Source organism: Phyllostomus hastatus, unplaced genomic scaffold (genome assembly GCF_019186645.2).
Source record: "Phyllostomus hastatus isolate PE091 unplaced genomic scaffold, TTU_PhHast_1.1 phas_contig_495, whole genome shotgun sequence".
Classification (NCBI taxonomy): domain Eukaryota; kingdom Metazoa; phylum Chordata; class Mammalia; order Chiroptera; family Phyllostomidae; genus Phyllostomus; species Phyllostomus hastatus.
The window spans coordinates 5,559,527-5,575,637 of NW_025333895.1; the positions used below are offsets into that span (position 1 = coordinate 5,559,527).

Consider the following 16,111-nt stretch of genomic DNA (forward strand, 5'->3'; position numbering starts at 1 on the left):
CGCTTCGAGCCCCTGAGGACTCGTGGCTTCTGCGGGACAGGAGCCGCCATCTCTTTTATTCTCCAGGGCCTGATTCCGCGCTGAAAGCGTGCGTGTCGCGTCTCGGGGCGCTGACATTTATTTCCCCTGGGTCTGGGCCCTGACGTGTATTTTTTTCCTTTAAGGACAAAAGATGACCACTTCTTAGTGGTGCTGAATTAAAGTCCTAACGCCGACTGTCTGGCTAAAAATGACACCCAGACACTTCTCCCCGAGGAGAGAGGAGAGGCACGTCCTATGTTTTGAACCCCTAGGGCCCCTCCTCCGGTGTTTGCCCGCGGCCTTTCTGGAGCTTTCGGCGGGGGGGGGGCTTGCGTGTGTCCTTTACCACGAGGACCGTTGCTCTGCCCTTCGCCCGTTCCATCCTGAGGATGCTGTGAGGATTAAGTTTATTTGAAGTATGGGCATCGACAGAGGCTTAGGAAATAACTAAATGCATGAATAGTGGCCTCGAAGGCTTTAGGAACCCCTTAAATAGTAGTTTTCCCTCTCTCATTATAGGCCGGTCCTTTCCTTTGAAAGCACTGCCTCTTACTAAGCGCTCACTAGGTGGCAGGTCCTGGGATAAGCATGATCTCACTGAACTCGCCCAACTAGCCAATGAAGTAGATTCAGTTATTCTTCATTTTGCAAACGAGAGTACCTGGGTTCAGGGAGACGAGGCGTGCTTCAGGTCACACAGCTGGAAGGCGGAGCAGGGACCAGCGGCAGGCCTACCTCTGCTGCGCCTTCTGCACGGCACCTGGCACAGGGACCGTTCAGTAAATGCCGGCTGCGGCCGCCCTTATTGCAGCGCATTGGCGGCGGGGAGGTGCTGATGGAAGCCGGTTTTGGTTCCCTCTTCTGAAGACCATTCTGAAGCTGGGCAGCATTTCTGGAATGCCTTACTTCTTTCTAGAACATCCTCCTCTAAGATTGTTGTTCTCCCCCCCGCCCCCCCGACTGGCTGAGACAAATGGCCTCCTCAGGTAGACTTGGGACGTCTCAGAACAGCCTTTTGGCCTTGGGCAAAAGCTGTTTAGTAGCTGTGTGACTTCCAGCCAGTTCCTCTGCCTCTCTGAGCCTGTCATGCCCCCTTTAGTGGTGGTGGGGTGGACATGCATTTAGCTTCCCATGTTGCCAACCCCCAGGGCGGTTCCGAGGATTCAGTGAGGTCTCTGAGTGTCAGCCCAGTACACGGGGCTGTTCGGGCGGGGCGCAGTGGGTGAGGCCAGTGGGGGTCACTGGAGGTGTGTGGGAAGCAGAGCTTGCCGAGGCAGGAGGAGGCTGAGAGTTCCGCGTTGAGGGTCAGAAGGGTGGTGGACTCTCAGTGCATGAAGACTAGGTTAGAGGAAGGAGTGTGTTGGGGATTTAGGGAAAATGGAATTGCTTGGAAGTCAACTGGAGAAAAGAAGGCAGGAGGGAGGGAAGGGGTCCCAGAGGGGTACGGGTATGGGGACCGGGTCAGGGGGCGCCCTTGTGTTGGTGAGGGGCTTGGCAGCATCACCTTTGCTGTCCCCAGGAACTCGGCTCCCTCCTGGCTGCAAGGAGGATGTAGCCAGAACCTCCAGGAAAATGATGAGTAATGGGCACCTGCGGCCTGGTCGCAGCAGCTGGTGCCAGGCCCAGCCGTGCTGCCTGACGGCTGTGTCCCTGGGGAGGTACTTTCCCCTCACGCAGTGCAGGGCCCCAGGGAGGACGGAGTGCCTGCCCTTATCTAGGATGGAGCGTCTTGGAAGCCTCGCCCGGGCCCTGAGAGGGTGGGCGCTTTGCCAGACCTGCCAGCCTGCCTCCTTTCCTCCTGCTTTCTCATCCCCAAGAGAAGCAGGCAGCCCTGGCGGGTCAGGAGGGAGAGGCACTCTGGGGCCGCTGCGGCGGAGCGGCGAGGCGCCCCACCTCTGGCCGGCGTGCGGGCAGGCACCTCCCCGACTCCAGCCGCACAGTCCAGTGGACCCGCTGCTGCTCGCAAGGGGGCCTGTTCCCAGGATCTCAACAGAGCGGGCTTCTTCCCCTCCCCGCCTCTATTAAGTGCCTCCCGTGTACACTCCATTCGTCTGCACAGGGGGCAGAGCGGGAAGGGCTGCGAAGGCAGACCCGCCTGGCTCCCTTCCAGCTCTGTCACTTCCTCGCCACGTGACCTTGGGCGAGTGGCTTCCCATCTCAGAGTGTCCTCTGTCAGGTGAGGACCAGCGGTGCTCTCACCTGAGACAGTGTGGGCGGGCCTCGCACCTGGCTCGGGGTGGGCGCTGGGTCCCGGAGCCCCCGCTGTTGATCTAGGGTTTCCTTTCCCCAAAGACCGCTCCCTGCTCCCACCTTCAATGAGAGGAAAGGAATCTTTAAAAAGTTTCTATTTCGAAAAAAACCCAGACTCACAGAAAAGTTACTAGAATAAGCAAATGAAATCCCATTCATATCCTTCACCCAGTGCAGGAATTGTTAACATTTTAGCCCTGTTTACTCTCTGTATACTCATTATTATTATCGTTATTATTGTGGATGCATGTAAGAGTAGTTTGCCCCTAAATGTTTCAGGGGAAATCGCCTGAAAGCAAAGACAGAATAACACCCAACCAGAAAGCAGTCTCCATCTTCAGAAACTTCAGTGCTGCTATCATGCCTTAGCCGTCTGCCGGGGCTGCCGTAAAGAACCGCGGCTGGGCGACTTAAACGACAGAAATCAATTTCCTCACAGTCCTGGAGCCTGGAAGCTCAAGATCAAGGTGTCAACTAACTTCGTTTTTTTCTGAGGCCTCTCTCCCTTGGCTTGTTGTGAGCCACCTTCTCACTGTGTCCTCACGTGATCTGTCCTCCGGGCGCATCCTCGGTGCCTCCTGTCGGTCCAGATGTCCTCCTCTGATAAGGACACCAGGGAGGCTGGCTGAAGGTCCCCCCTCAGACCTCGTTTGTACTCACTCACTGGTTTGAAGGCCCTGTCTCCAATAAGATTGCATTCTGGGGTCCTGGGGGTTGGGGCTTCAGTGTAGAAATTTGAGGGCACATTCCGTCCATAACCAGCTTCTCAGCTGTCCCACTGATGCCCTTTCCCCATTAACCCGGGACCCAGTTCTGTCGTGTCTGTTCAGTGCCCTTTGTCTGCGTGGAGAAAGGGAATCGGGTTGCCGGAAGCAGCAGTGCTGGTGGCCCAGGGGCAGGAAAGCTGTTCAGGGATTTGCTCCATTCCCTGAGGTTCCGTTTCCTGGCTCTGCTTTGATGTCCAAAGCCCCAGGAGGTGAGCTTGGCTCTTAGAAAGCAGCACCGAGAATCGGAACTCCCATCATACGTGAGGCACCTGCCGTGTGTCACGCTTAGTCCACACTGTGCATTTCTCAGCTGGGCCGGCGGGCCTGGCTGCTCTGGGCAATGGGAGCCTGAATGAAAAGCTGGTGGGGGGGTGCCCTTGGACATGTGACTTTACATTCCAAGCACCCTGAGTTTACTGATCTATAAACCGTGGCCAGTGAGACAGAGCATAGTGCTGAATGGTTTTTGCGCATTCTTGGCAGGCAGATAAATACAAACCCTGCGCCATCCTGAGGGTCCACGTGACCAGAAGTCGTTGTGCCCAGTCCTTCCTGTGCATCGTCTCCCCACCCTCCCAGTCGCCCAGTGCGCTGGCTCTGTCCCCCTCCCTGGGCACGGTAACTGAGGACTGAGTGATTCAGCTAGAGACACACAGCTCGCAAGCGACAAGAGCGAGGAGCTGAACGCAAGGCTCTCTCTCTCTGATTGCTTTCCGTAATCACAGTCAGCTCCAGGGTTAGTGTGTGCGGAACCACTGGCATGTGGTAACGTGAGAAAAGGTGGCTGCCGTTAGGAATTGTAACGTCCCTACTGGCTGCATGCGTGTAGCCTGGTGTGGAAATACGGAACTCTGAGCCCCATGAGGGCGAGACCCAGGCCCGGCTCGTTCCCACCACCCAAGTCTCAGCCCTCCGTGCTGGGTGGGCACCAGATAAAGCAGCGCAGAAACCTGTCGACAGCTGAGGTGGGCGAGGTGCGGTCCTTGCACCTCTCGTGTTTCAGTTCCCGCATGTGGGATATGAAACACCCACAGTTTCAGGCGCTGCCTCTCTACTTTTCCCCGCCATAGAAGCTGATGTTTTAAATAATTCTATTTCTGTATTTATTTACTTAGAGAGAAGGGGAGGGAGGGAGGAAGAGAGGGAGAGAAACATCACTGGGTTGGCTCTCGCACGCCCCAGCGGGGGATCGAGTCTGCAGCCCAGGCACATGCCCTGGCTCCAGCCAACCGCGCCACACCAGTCAGAGCAGTACGCAGATAAGTTTACGTAACCTTTCTGGAGGACCATTTGTCAATATATACCTGGAGCCGCCCTGGCTGGCGTAGCTCAGTGGATTGAGTGCGGGCTGTGAACCAGGCATTGCAGGTTCGATTCCCAGTCAGGGCACATGCCTGGGTTGCAGGCCACGACCCCCAGCAACCGCACATTGATGTTTCTCTCTCTTTTTCTTTCCCTTCCCTCTCTAAAAATAAATAAATAAAATCTTAAAAAAAATATATATATATATATATATATATATATATATATATATATATATATATATATGTACCTGGAGCCTTCAAAATACCATTTTAACTCAGTAATTTTTCTTTTGGTCAAAGATGTAGTCAAAGATTTAAATTCCCAAATACGAGAGGGGCCCGAAAAAACCTGAAATTATCTTCTGGAGGGTGGGCCCCTTGTGGTAACAGCCCCCCACCCCACTAGGTGATATACCCATCTGTATCAGTGTGCCATCTGGTGTTGTTGTGAGAGGCTGCATTCAGCTTCAGTGAATTTTTTGAAGAATTTTCAACCCATTTGTCCATTTCATGATAGGTGATTTACAGGTGCACCCACCCACATCATGCTGAGTGTTCAGTGGTTTTTGACCAAAAACGTCATGACCCCATGCCCCACCCTCCCTGTTCACCTGATCTCGCACCAAGCAACTTTTTGTTATTGTTGTATCCCCAGATGAAAAAAGCCCTCAGAGGGCTCTGGCTGGTGTGGCTCAGTGGATTGGGCGCAGGCTGCGAACCAAAGGGTCGCTGTCCCGAATTCCCAGTCAGGGCACACGCCTGGGTTGTGGGCCAGGTCCCCAGCTCGGGGCACGTTGAGAGGCAACCGATCAATGTCACTCTCACACACATTAATGTTTCTGTCCTTCTCTTTCTCCCTCCCTTCCCCTCTCTCTAAAATAAGTACAAAAAATCTTCAAAAAGAAAACAAACAAAAAAAAAAGAGCAGATCGCCCCTGAAGGAGGCACATAGTGAAAGCAAAAGTTGCACTTTCAGGCCTGCGCCCAGGTGCCTCCACCGCCGGGGCTGCCGGGGCCTCCCAGGTGCTGCCGGCCCTTCTCCGAAACCAACCCCACGTGTCCCGTTCGCTCGCACCCTGTGGGCCTGGGGAGCTCCAGGGGAGAACTTCCGTCCCCACAGGGAGTTCTTGGGGGCCTGGGGAAAAGCACAGGCAGCCCCAGGAGGAGGCCCAGAGAAGCCACACACCTGCTCTTCTTCCTTCTGGGACTTCGTGAATGACCCAAAGGAATGTATCAGGTTGTAGGCAGTATTCCAAAAGCAACACAAATTCACTGCAGAAAATGCAGACAAGCAAAAGAGGAAGGAATAAAAATCACTTGGTAACCCCTCCTAGAGATAACACCCTTTCTGCGGGCACCAAACAAAAACCAAAATCATTCACCAAAATGGACTCTAACAGTGTTTTAGAGCATTTTGCCCTGTGGACCCCCTCGTTAAGTAGAAGTTACTGTGCCCTGGGGGCCGCTCTGTGTAGATTGGGTGCAACTGTGGGCCAAACAGACCCCGCCCTCAGGACGCTTACATTCTCGAGTGGAAACAGGCGTTGAACAACCGAAGAGTGGGTAATTGTCCCATGGCTCCCAGGCATGCTCATCCGGGCCAGGACGGATGGGGGGGACTCCTTTGGGAGTGAGGGTAGTGGGGAGGGTGGCATCGCATTCAGCGAGGGGACAGTGCAGCCAGGACCTGGAGGGTGAGAGAGGGCAGAGGTCAGCGTGGCAGGGCACTAATCAGGACCAGCATCTTTCCTGGTCAGTGAACATTTCACTTCATAGTCTCTCTCCCTGCCCAGCATTTTCACAGCTTTTTAAGGGTGTCATCATCCTACGTGTATCCTTCTGCACCTTCGTTTTTTTAAAATCCTCACCTGAGGATACGTCTATTGATTTGAGAGAGAGAGAGAGATACATTGATTGGTTGCCTCCCAGATACTCCCCGACTGGGGATTGAACCTGCAACCTTTTGGTGTGTAGGACGATGCTCCAACCCACTGAGTCACCTGGTTAAGGCTATCTTTCTACAACTTTAAAAAAAACAACAACTAAGCATTTAAAAATTGTGGTTAAATACATATAACAAAATCATCACCCTCATATTCAATGTGCTGCTCAGCGTCCATAGGAGGGAATCACACAGTGTTTGCGCCTGTGTGTTGGGCCTGTGCTCTGAGCACGATGTTTTCAAGGGCCCCTGGGGTGGCAGCAGGTGTCCGAGTCTCCTCTTTAAGGCTGCACAGTATTCCGTTGTGCGCACGGACCAGGTTCTGTGTGTCCGTTGATCTTTCAACGGACACGGGGGGTGGCTCCCACCGTCGGCTGCTGAGAACAGTGCCCCAGGGACAAGGGCGCACAGATGTCTGCTCAGGTCACCGCTTTCTGGGACGTACCCGGAGGGCGCTTGCTGCACCCCCTGGTGACGCTCTGTGCTGACCTTCCGGGGAGGGTCCACCCTGCAGTGGGGGCCGTCCCTGCGTCCTGCCGGCGGTGCACGAGCATCCAGCGCCCCCGAGTCTTCTCTAGCGCTCGTCTGCTCCATTGTTGCTGTGTTTGGAGCAGCCACGCCACTGGGCGTGAGGTGCTGCCGCCTGTTTGCATTATTCAGCATTCTCGGAGTCTTCATCTGTATTGATGAGATAGGTCTCAGTCACGTGTTTAAAGCGCAGGGGCTTTTTCTTCTCTTCAGGGTTTTAAATCAGGGATTTTCTAGGCGTGATTTATATCCAATAAACGGTATCCTTTCAAAGAGTGTTGTCGACTGGTACCTGTCTTCCTCCCCATCCCAGCCCTAGACAACCCTTGAGCTGGTCTGGCGCTGTAGACAAGTTGGGATTTAAAGCGCTTTTAGTCAATTTTACTTACAACACCTACAATAAAATGCATGCGCTTTAAAGCTGTATTTCCTGAGGTTCGACCTGGTTAAATCCCATCCCAGTCGAGATCTAGAACATTCCAACACCACAGAAATTTTCTTCCTGCCTCTTTGCACTGCGGCCTCACCCTCTGCCCCAGGCAGCCACCATCCTCTCTGCGGTCCATCGTTGGGCCAAAGTCATTATGTCTGCGCGACTGCAGACAGAAATAATCCTGGGTGATAGAAATTGGACCGCATAAAAATATAATGAAGCTAAAAATTCCTACTGCCTAGTGAGGCCGTGGCCATTTATAAGGTGATTTCAGGGTGCAGGGCATCCCCCACGTGCTCATGGGAAGGCTGGTGCCGGCGTGTGTCACTCGTGTAAAAGGGTAGCACGGACGGTGGTGTGCAGTCCGCGACACTTGATAACGGCAGTCAGTGACTTACTGGGGTAGGTGTTGACTGCACCGTACCTTGTCTTGGTAGAGTTTACTCTTTCTACTTACAAAGAACTCACCGTGCTGGATTGAGCTCGGGCTGCAAACCAAAGCATCGCAGGTTCGATTCCCAGTCAGGGCACATGCCTGGGTTGCAGGCCACGGCCCCCAGCAACCGCACATTGATGTTCCTCTCTCTTTCTCCCTCCCTTCCCTTTCTAAAAATAAACAAATAAAATCTTTAAAAAAATGGAAAATGTCTAGAAAAAAAAACTCACCGTGCACACCGTCCTTTCCAGTGGCTCTGCAGCATCATGGTGTGCGGCTGTGCCGTTGTCCACTCAGTGGCCTGTCGTTCTCGGAGGCCGCGTGCGGGGGCCCTGGTCAGAGATGGCGCTGCAGCAGGAGGCTCTATACCCTGTCTCTGTGCGCCCCCTCGATTATTTAGACACAACCAGGGCCCAGCGAACCCTCTGCACTGCTCCTTGCTGTTTGCCTTATTTACACTGGTGGTGACAAGGGGTGGGGGGTGGGTGGAGGGGGAAGAGGGTTGGGAAGGATAAATGGTGATGGAAAAATTACAATAAAAAATAAACTGGGACTTCCGGCCAAGATGGAGGCATAGGTAGACACACTGTGCCTCCTCGCACAACCAAGATAGGGACAACAACAATTTACAAACAGAATAACAACCAGAACTGACAGGAAATTGATCTGAGTGCAAGTCGGACAACCAAGAAGTTAAAATAGACACGTTCATGCAGACCGGCAGGAGGGGCGGAGTCGGGCAGCCGGCGCGGGTCTCGGCCTGGACAGCAGAGAGCGTTGGGACCAGGCGTGGAAGGCACCTGGGGCTCGCAAGACCGCAGTGGGCAGACCGCGGCCCAGGGGTCGCCACCGGCAGACCCGGCGAGGCGGCAATTGTGAAGCAAGGCACTGCGCACAACCCAGGGTCCCGGCGCCGGGAAATAGAGCCTCGGGGCCCCGACTGAAAACACCTGTGGGGGTGAGGCGCAGGGAGAGACTCCCAGCCTCTCAGGAGAGGTCCTTGGAGGGTCCCACGGCGTGCACAAGCCCACCCACACGGGAATCGGCACCAAAGGGGACCAGTTTGCTCCAGGGGGAAGCAGCGGAAGGGACTGAGGTCCGACAGAGAGCGGAGCCAGCGCCATTGTTCCCTCTCAGACCCCGCCCCCACATACAACGTCACAACCCAGCGACTGGCGTGCCCGCCCTGGTGAACACCTAAGGCCCCGCCCCTCATGCGTAATAGGCGCGACCAGACCAAAGGGCGGGGCAGGGGGAGATGGCTCAAACAGAAGTGAAATCCTCGCAACCGATACTTTTAAGCGACCGAGAAATAGCCAACCTATCAGATGCTAGGTTTAAAGCACTGGTGATCAGGAAGCTCACAGAATTGGTTGGTATTGGTCACAAATTAGATGAAAAAATGAAGGCTACAATAAGTGAAATGAAAAATGCACAGGGAACCAATAGTGATGGAATGAAAGCTGGGTCTCACATCAATGGAGTGGACCAGAAGGAAGAAAAAAACATACAGCCAGAAAACAATGAAGAAATAAGAATTCAAAAAAATGAGGAGAGGTTTAGGAACCTCCAGGACATCTTTAAAAGATCCAACATCTGAATTATAGGGGAACCAGAAGGAGAAGAGGAAGAGCAACCAGTGGAAAAGTTATTTGAACAAATAATAAAGGAGAACTTCCCCAATCTGGCAAAGGAAATAGACATCTAGGAAGCTCAGAGAGTCCCAAAGAAGTTGGGCCCAAGGAGGAACACACCAAGGCACGTCATAACTACATTAGCCAAGGTAAAAATGAAGGAGAGAATCCTAGAAGCAGCAAGAGACAAGGAGACAGTAACCTACAATGGAGTTCCCATCAGACTGTGAGCTGATTTCTCAAAAGAGACCTTACAGACCAGAAGGGGCTGGAAAGAAGTATTCCAAGTCATGAAAGACAAGGACCTACATCCCAGATTACTCTATCCAGCAAAGCTTTCATTTAGAGTGGAAGGGCAGATAAAGTGCTTCTCAGATAAGGTCAAATTAAAGGAGTTCCTCATCACCAAGCCCTTATTATGTGAAATGTTAAAGAGACTTATCTAAGAAAAAGAAGATAAAAAAACACGTATAGTAAAACGACAGCAAACTCACAATTATTAACAACCACACCTAAAACAAAAACAAACTCAGCAAACAACTAGAACAGGAACAGAACCACAGAAATGGAGATCACACGGAGGGTTAGCAACAGAGGAATGGGAAGAGGTAGGGGGGAAAGGTACAGAGAATAAGTAGCATAGATGGTAGGGAGAAAATAGACCGGGGGAGGGCAAGAATAGTATGGGAAATGTAGAAGCTAAAGAACTTATGACACATGGACATGAACTAAAGGAGGGGAATGTGGGTGGGAGGGGGTGTGCAGGGTGGAGGGGAATGAAGGGAAATGCGACAACAGTAATAGCATAATCAATAAAATATATTTAAAAAAACAGAGGGCAAGCCCTGGCTGGCGTGGCTCAGTGGAGTGAGCCCAGGCTGTGAACCAAAGCATCGCAGGTTCGATTCCCAGTCATGGCACATGCCTGGTGTGCAGGCCACAGCCCCCAGCAACCGCACATTGATGTTTCTCTCTCTCTCTTTCTCTCTCCCTTCCCTCTCTAAAAATAAAATGAATAAAATCTTTTTTAAAAATGTGATATCATATGATAGAAATTTTTTAAAAACTTAAAAAAAACAGAGGGCAAATAAAACGACTAATGTTTACAAAAAATTAAAAAAAATAAACTGGTGGTGACTGGTGTGCAGGGGGGTGCGGACTGCCAGTGATTGGGCTGCTTTGGGGGAGAGCAGACAGCACAGGGCCTTAGAACAGGGGTTAGCCAGCTGGCAGCAGGCCAAGGCTGTTTCGTGGGACCCTTGAGCTAGGAATTTTCTTTAAAGATTTTGTTTATTCATTTCTAGAGAGAAAGGAAGGGAGGGAGAAAGAGAGAAATATCTATCAGTTGCCTCTCCCACACCCCCAATTGGGGATTGAACCCCGCACCCCAGGCACGTGCCCCGACCAGGAATCCAACCAGCAGCCTTTTGCCTTACTGAAAAACGCCCCACCAACTGAGCCACACTGGTCAGGGCATAAGAATTTTTAAAATATATATTTTAATGGATGGTACATAAAAGAAACAAAAATAAGAATATGTGGTAAAGATTGGCATGGCAGCGGAGTCTAGAATATCGGCCGCCTGCTGCTCCACAGCCGAGGCCGCTGAGCCCTGGTCTGCAGGGGCTCTGCCCCGGACGGGCCAGTCAGGTCCCCGCCCGCTGCTCCACAGCCGAGCGCCGACCCACCATGGCCAAGTCCCTCGGTTGCTCGGGCTCCAGGTGCGTCTCTGCGGCAGGAAAACAGGCGGTGAGGGGTCAGAGAGGGTTGTTGGCTGCGGGGTTGTTTTTTTTTTTTAAATCTGACGTTGCAGGAACTCAAGTGGTCTGACGGTAGGTGGGAGGCGGGAGTGGGCCTGTCACCGTCGTCCTCGTCCAGGGCGCCGTTCGCGGCGCTGGGCCTCAGGCTCATAACCTGGCCCTGCCCTGTAGCTGGACACGTGGGGCACATACCAAAGACGCTTAAACAGCAGCAAAGAAACCACACATCGCAGCGCAAAATAGTGTGGTCTGAGCAGCAATCCAGCACACTCGACCGCAGTGCGAAAGATGGAAAAAAACCTAAAATCTGGCTTCAGGTGGAGGTTTGGAATTTAGAGCCTTGAACCCTGTCATTGTCATGTGACCACTTAAAATGTCAGCTTCTAATTGCTCCCCTTTGAAGTGTCCACATCCGGGAGATGGTGGCCCACCCAGGAAGGGGGTCGTGGTGATGAGTGGATGACCCCGGTCACGCCTGTAGCCTGGGGTTGCTCAGGAGTCGGGGGTCAGGGGTTCTGAGAGGTCGTTGGGAGGCTCGGACGATGAGCTGAAGGTCCCAGTGGCATGTGTGGAGGGGACTGAGGCTTCTGTCCCGAGGGTGACAGCGGTGGCAGCCACGGCGGCGATGGCTGGAGAGGGCCTGTGGCCCTGTCCTGCAGAGCCTGCGTGTGTCCCCTCTGGGGAGTCACAGAGGTGATGCCCTCAGCGGCTCGGGAAGGGTCCGCGGGCACCACTGGTCGGTGCTGAGTGACTTGGAAACAGCGGCACTACCTCCGATACGCTGGTTTGTCCCCACAGGGTCCCTGCCCGAGGCCTCTCACTCCAGCCCCCTGCAGCCGCCACCGTTGGCCATCCACAGAGAATGTGGATGTTGACTGCTTCCTGGGACAGTCGCGGTATGCAGAGGTAGGCCCCCCCACAGTGTCCCCGACTCGTCTGAGCCGCCGGGGGGTGGGGTTCTCTTCACCCCAAGCCAGAGATCCGGCTGGTGGTGTGGCTGAGCCAGGCCACGGGGCCAGGGTCGTGCCCATGACCACCAGCCCCCACCTGCCCTGAGCAGTGGCCGCAGAGTCTCACCCAGGACTCCTGTGTTTTCCCGCAGGTGAGACCCAGCCAGGATGGGGGACTCCAGGGACCTCTGCCCTCACCTTGACTCCATAGGGGAGGTGACCAAAGATGACCTGCTGCTCAAATCCAAGGTACGAATAAAAGAGGGCCGAGACCCACACTCAGGGCCTCTGCATTCTGGGAACACACGTTCGTTTCGGCAGGACACCGCCCGCCGAAACGAACGGCGCTGCGGGGAACGGCCTCGTAGACGTGCCCCGTCTCGAGGCAAGAGCCAGGCATGCGCCGCTTGCCCCGCAGCGGGGCCGGGAAGCCGTCTGTAGCGGGCCGGCGAGGTGCCCAGGACGCGTGCGTTCTCTTGTTAAAGCGAGGAGGGGAGACGCCGGCAGACCGGGCGGAGGCTCTGCCACCCGGACCGCCAGTAACCTGGGTGCTTCTGTGACCAGCAAACACATGGACCCCCTCATGTGCCCAGACCCCGTGCAGTCACCGGGGTGGACGAAACCCACCGCCTCCGTCTCACGGAGCCCGCGGTCGGGCTGGGGGGAGAGGGCGGGGTCGAAGGGGAGAGGAGGTCGCAGATGAAGGGGTCCGAGTTCCAAATGACTTCACTGGAAATGTTTTTGCAGGCATCCAATGAAACAAAATTCAAACAATAAAGTGCAGCCCCGGCTGGTGTGGCTCAGTGGACTGAGCGCCGGCCTGTGAACCAAAGGGTCACCAGTTGGATTCCCAGTCAGTGCCCGTGCCTGGGTTGCGGGCCAGGTCCCCAGTGGGGGTGTGCGAGAGGCACCGGTTGGTGTATCTCTCACACGCTGATGTTTCCCTCTCTTTCTCCCTCCCTCCCCTTCTCTCTAAAAATAAATACATAAAATCTTTAAAACAAACAAAAAACCATAAAGTGTGAGATGGGGAACCGAACTCAGGCGGGAGGGGCCGGAGCGGGCCCCTCCGAGGCGAACAGAGCCTTTCAGCCGACACGTCCGGGGACTGAGCGTCAGCGGGGGCGGGCGCGTGGCTCCCCCAGCCTAGAGCGGGCAGGGGCTCTGGGAGGGCCCCCCACAGGTGGTCACCCTCTGCTGTTTCCCTTCACTTCCCGCAGGGAACCTGCCAGTCATGCGGTGTTTCTGGGCCGAACCTGTGGGCCTGTCTGCAGGTAAGGGCTGCTCGCCGCTGCGGGGGGCGTGGGGCGCGGTCCAGACCGGGCTGGGGATGTCCATCCCCATGGGCAGTGCTGGAACCTTGGCGGGGACACCGGGCGTGGACGGCTCGGGCGCAGTTCCCGGCCACGTGGGCCGCAGAGTGAGCGAGTCCCTGGCCGGGTGCCTTGGCAGCCACTAAAAACGACAGAAAGGGAAGGCAGGTCGGAGAGGACGGTGGACTCGACGGTCCCAGCCGCACACGGGGCGGGACCCTCCGCTCACACGTGTCTGGGGGCCTCAGCGTGGGCGTCTCGCTCTGAGCCCTGGCGCTTCCGGCAGCTGCCTGCCCCACCTGCAAAGTGGGGGCCACGGCCGTGACGACGGCTCCGCCTCCTGGGGTCCGTGCCCCCCCCCCGGGCAGAGTCGGAGGAGACCATGCCGGTGACGGCGCGGCAGGGCATGTGCACGTGGCCGGTGCGCAGCAGCGGCTGGTCGAGTTTTAATTATTGTTTATAGAAAGGGGCTGACAGACATAACAGGACGGTTTTCAGTGGGTAGTAGAGTTACAGGTAGTTTTTATTTTTTTTCTCTGATTCTGAAGTAGTTTTCAAGTCTTCTGCATGCATGCATTATTACATTTTCAAATTATACTGAAAATGACCGTGACTTAAAATCCCCTCAAAAACAAACACAAGCAGGAAGAAAAGGCAGCTTTAGGGGGCGAGGACATCACAGTGCAAGCCTGTCTTTGCAGAAGACACAGGGTCCCCGGGACTCCGGCCTCCTCCTCCTCCTCCGGCCCCGGCGCCCAGTGCAGAGTGGGCTGTGAGACGCTGGCTGGGTCCCCTGGGGGCGGGGGGACGACAGAGTGAAGTGTGAGCCACGGGCCTACCTGCTGGCAGCCCCCAGCCCCCCGGGGAGACAGACACAGAAGCCCCGTGACGCCCCTGTGTGGCGTGAAAGGCCCTCCGCAGCCTGCGCGGTGCCGACGGCAGGCGGGAACGCTGAGGGCGCTCCTGCGGAGCAGCGGCCGCTGGCTGGGGCGCGGGCCCGCGGGGGGCAGGCATGGGCGCTGGGCCCTGGTGGATGGGTAGATTGGGGATCGGAGAGGGCAAGGCCGCAGGCAGGGTCATCGGGGCCACGCTGGCCACACTGCGGGGCACCAGGTGGGCAGGGGGCCCCCGCCGTCTCCGCCTATTCAGCACCCCCCGTTAGGAAATGGCTGAGACCCAGGCGTGCCCGCCAGAAACATGGACCCCCCAAAACTGGCCGCTCGGGAATGTGGCGGAAAGGGGACAAGCGAGACCGGGAGGGTCCCTGCCCAGGACTGGCTGTGGCCCTCCCTGCCTGGCCTTTCTGCGGGAGGGTGGCGGCCCGGCGCGCCCTGCCCGTCTCACCCAGAGACGGACGGGCCGCTCTTCCTCGGGGGGCCATTCCGGAGGCCTTGGCGGGGGGTGTACCTGTGTCCCTGTGGGTCGGCAGGGCCTCCCTGTTGGGCGGAGTCCTCTTGGACGGAGGGGGTGTGCTGGCTCACCGCGCCAGCCCCGTCCTCCTGGCCAGCCCCCACCCACTCTCCTCCCCTCGCCCCAGGTCGCCTGCCCCTACGTTGGCTGCGGAGAGTCCTTTGCGGACCACAGCACCATTCACGCCCAGGTAAGGGTGGCGGCCGGAGCCCGGGCACGCAGGCAGGCGGGCGGGCAGGCGGGCAGCCCAGAGTTCAAAGCCCACTCCAGCTGCCTCCCTGCTCTATCCGCCCGCCCGGGGCCTCGGCGGCCGTGTCTGTGGAACGGGGATAATCACGGACACGGCAGCGGGAGCTGGTGCAGGTGCGAGCACGCGTCTGCTCGATGGGTGGCGGCCCTCGGCGCTCCGGCGGCGGGGCGAGCAGATTCCGACCTTCAGGGCGGAGCGCGGGTGGAGGCAGCCCCGGTGCAGGCTCCGGACGCCTGTTGTTGGGCCAGGGCATCCGTGACCTCGTTTTGGGTCCTGCCCTCTAGGCAAAAAAGCACAACCTGACCGTGAACCTGACCACGTTCCGCGTGTGGTGTTACGCCTGCGAGAAGGAGGTGTTCCTGGAGCAGCGGCTGGCGGCCCCCCTGCCCGCCGCCTCGCCCAAACTGTCCGAGCAGGTACAGGGGCCGGGGGTGCAGCGGGGTCGCTCTGTCGGGTGGTAATGCGTGTGGAGGGCGGGGCAGTGTGCCCCGCACCCCTGTGGAGCGCAGGTCAGTGGGTCCCGGGCGGCGTCCGTGCCTGGTCACCGCTCCCAGGTGACTCCGAGGGGCTCGCGTCAGCGGATGCTCACGGGACCCCCGCTCTGTGCCGGGGCCCATGGGAGGCGATGAGGATGCCAGGGAACGGGGAACGGGGCCCCCCTCAGCGAGCTCGCAGGCCGGGCCCACTGGGGGGCTCCGGGGAGACTTGGGGGTACTCCTGTGTGCGTGTCGGGACCACCCCCCACCCCATTCAGTGGCTGTCACGTATCTGGTGGTCAGTCATGCTCTCGGACATGGTAGCTGTTTGTGGTTTGTTTGTTTGTTTGTTTACAAAAAAAGGCTGTAAAACAATGCAGACAACATCCCGTTGGGGGTGTGTGTGTGTGTGTATCAAGTTAAAACCTTACACAGATATGTCTGTAGGCTTTTTTTTGGAACATGGAGAGTTCTAACGGTGGTTGTCTAGGAGAGCTGGGTCGCACATTGTGGTTCTTTGGTTCCCAGATTTACTATAAGTGAGATGGGTAACTGTTACTGGTCACTGTAGACAGGATGCAAGTCCCCAGGGCGAGGCCACCAGTGCCAGGGCTGTCCATGCTGTCCTTGGCTCGGC

The 16,111-nt window shown here is 56.2% G+C and overlaps 1 protein-coding gene across 2 annotated transcripts in view; it reads left to right on the forward strand.

Annotated features, from left to right (window-relative positions):
* The window catches only part of USP20 (ubiquitin specific peptidase 20), a 34,037-nt gene that overhangs the window by 315 nt on the left and 17,611 nt on the right, over nt 1–16,111 (forward strand). For both annotated transcript variants that reach the window (XM_045846164.1, XM_045846166.1), the window contains exons 2-6: nt 11,874–11,981; nt 12,178–12,274; nt 13,246–13,299; nt 14,876–14,938; nt 15,283–15,414. In XM_045846164.1, coding sequence (XP_045702120.1) covers nt 12,194–12,274; nt 13,246–13,299; nt 14,876–14,938; nt 15,283–15,414 — 330 coding nt within the window. In that variant the 5' untranslated portion in view covers nt 11,874–11,981; nt 12,178–12,193. The remainder of the gene's footprint in view (nt 1–11,873; nt 11,982–12,177; nt 12,275–13,245; nt 13,300–14,875; nt 14,939–15,282; nt 15,415–16,111) is intronic.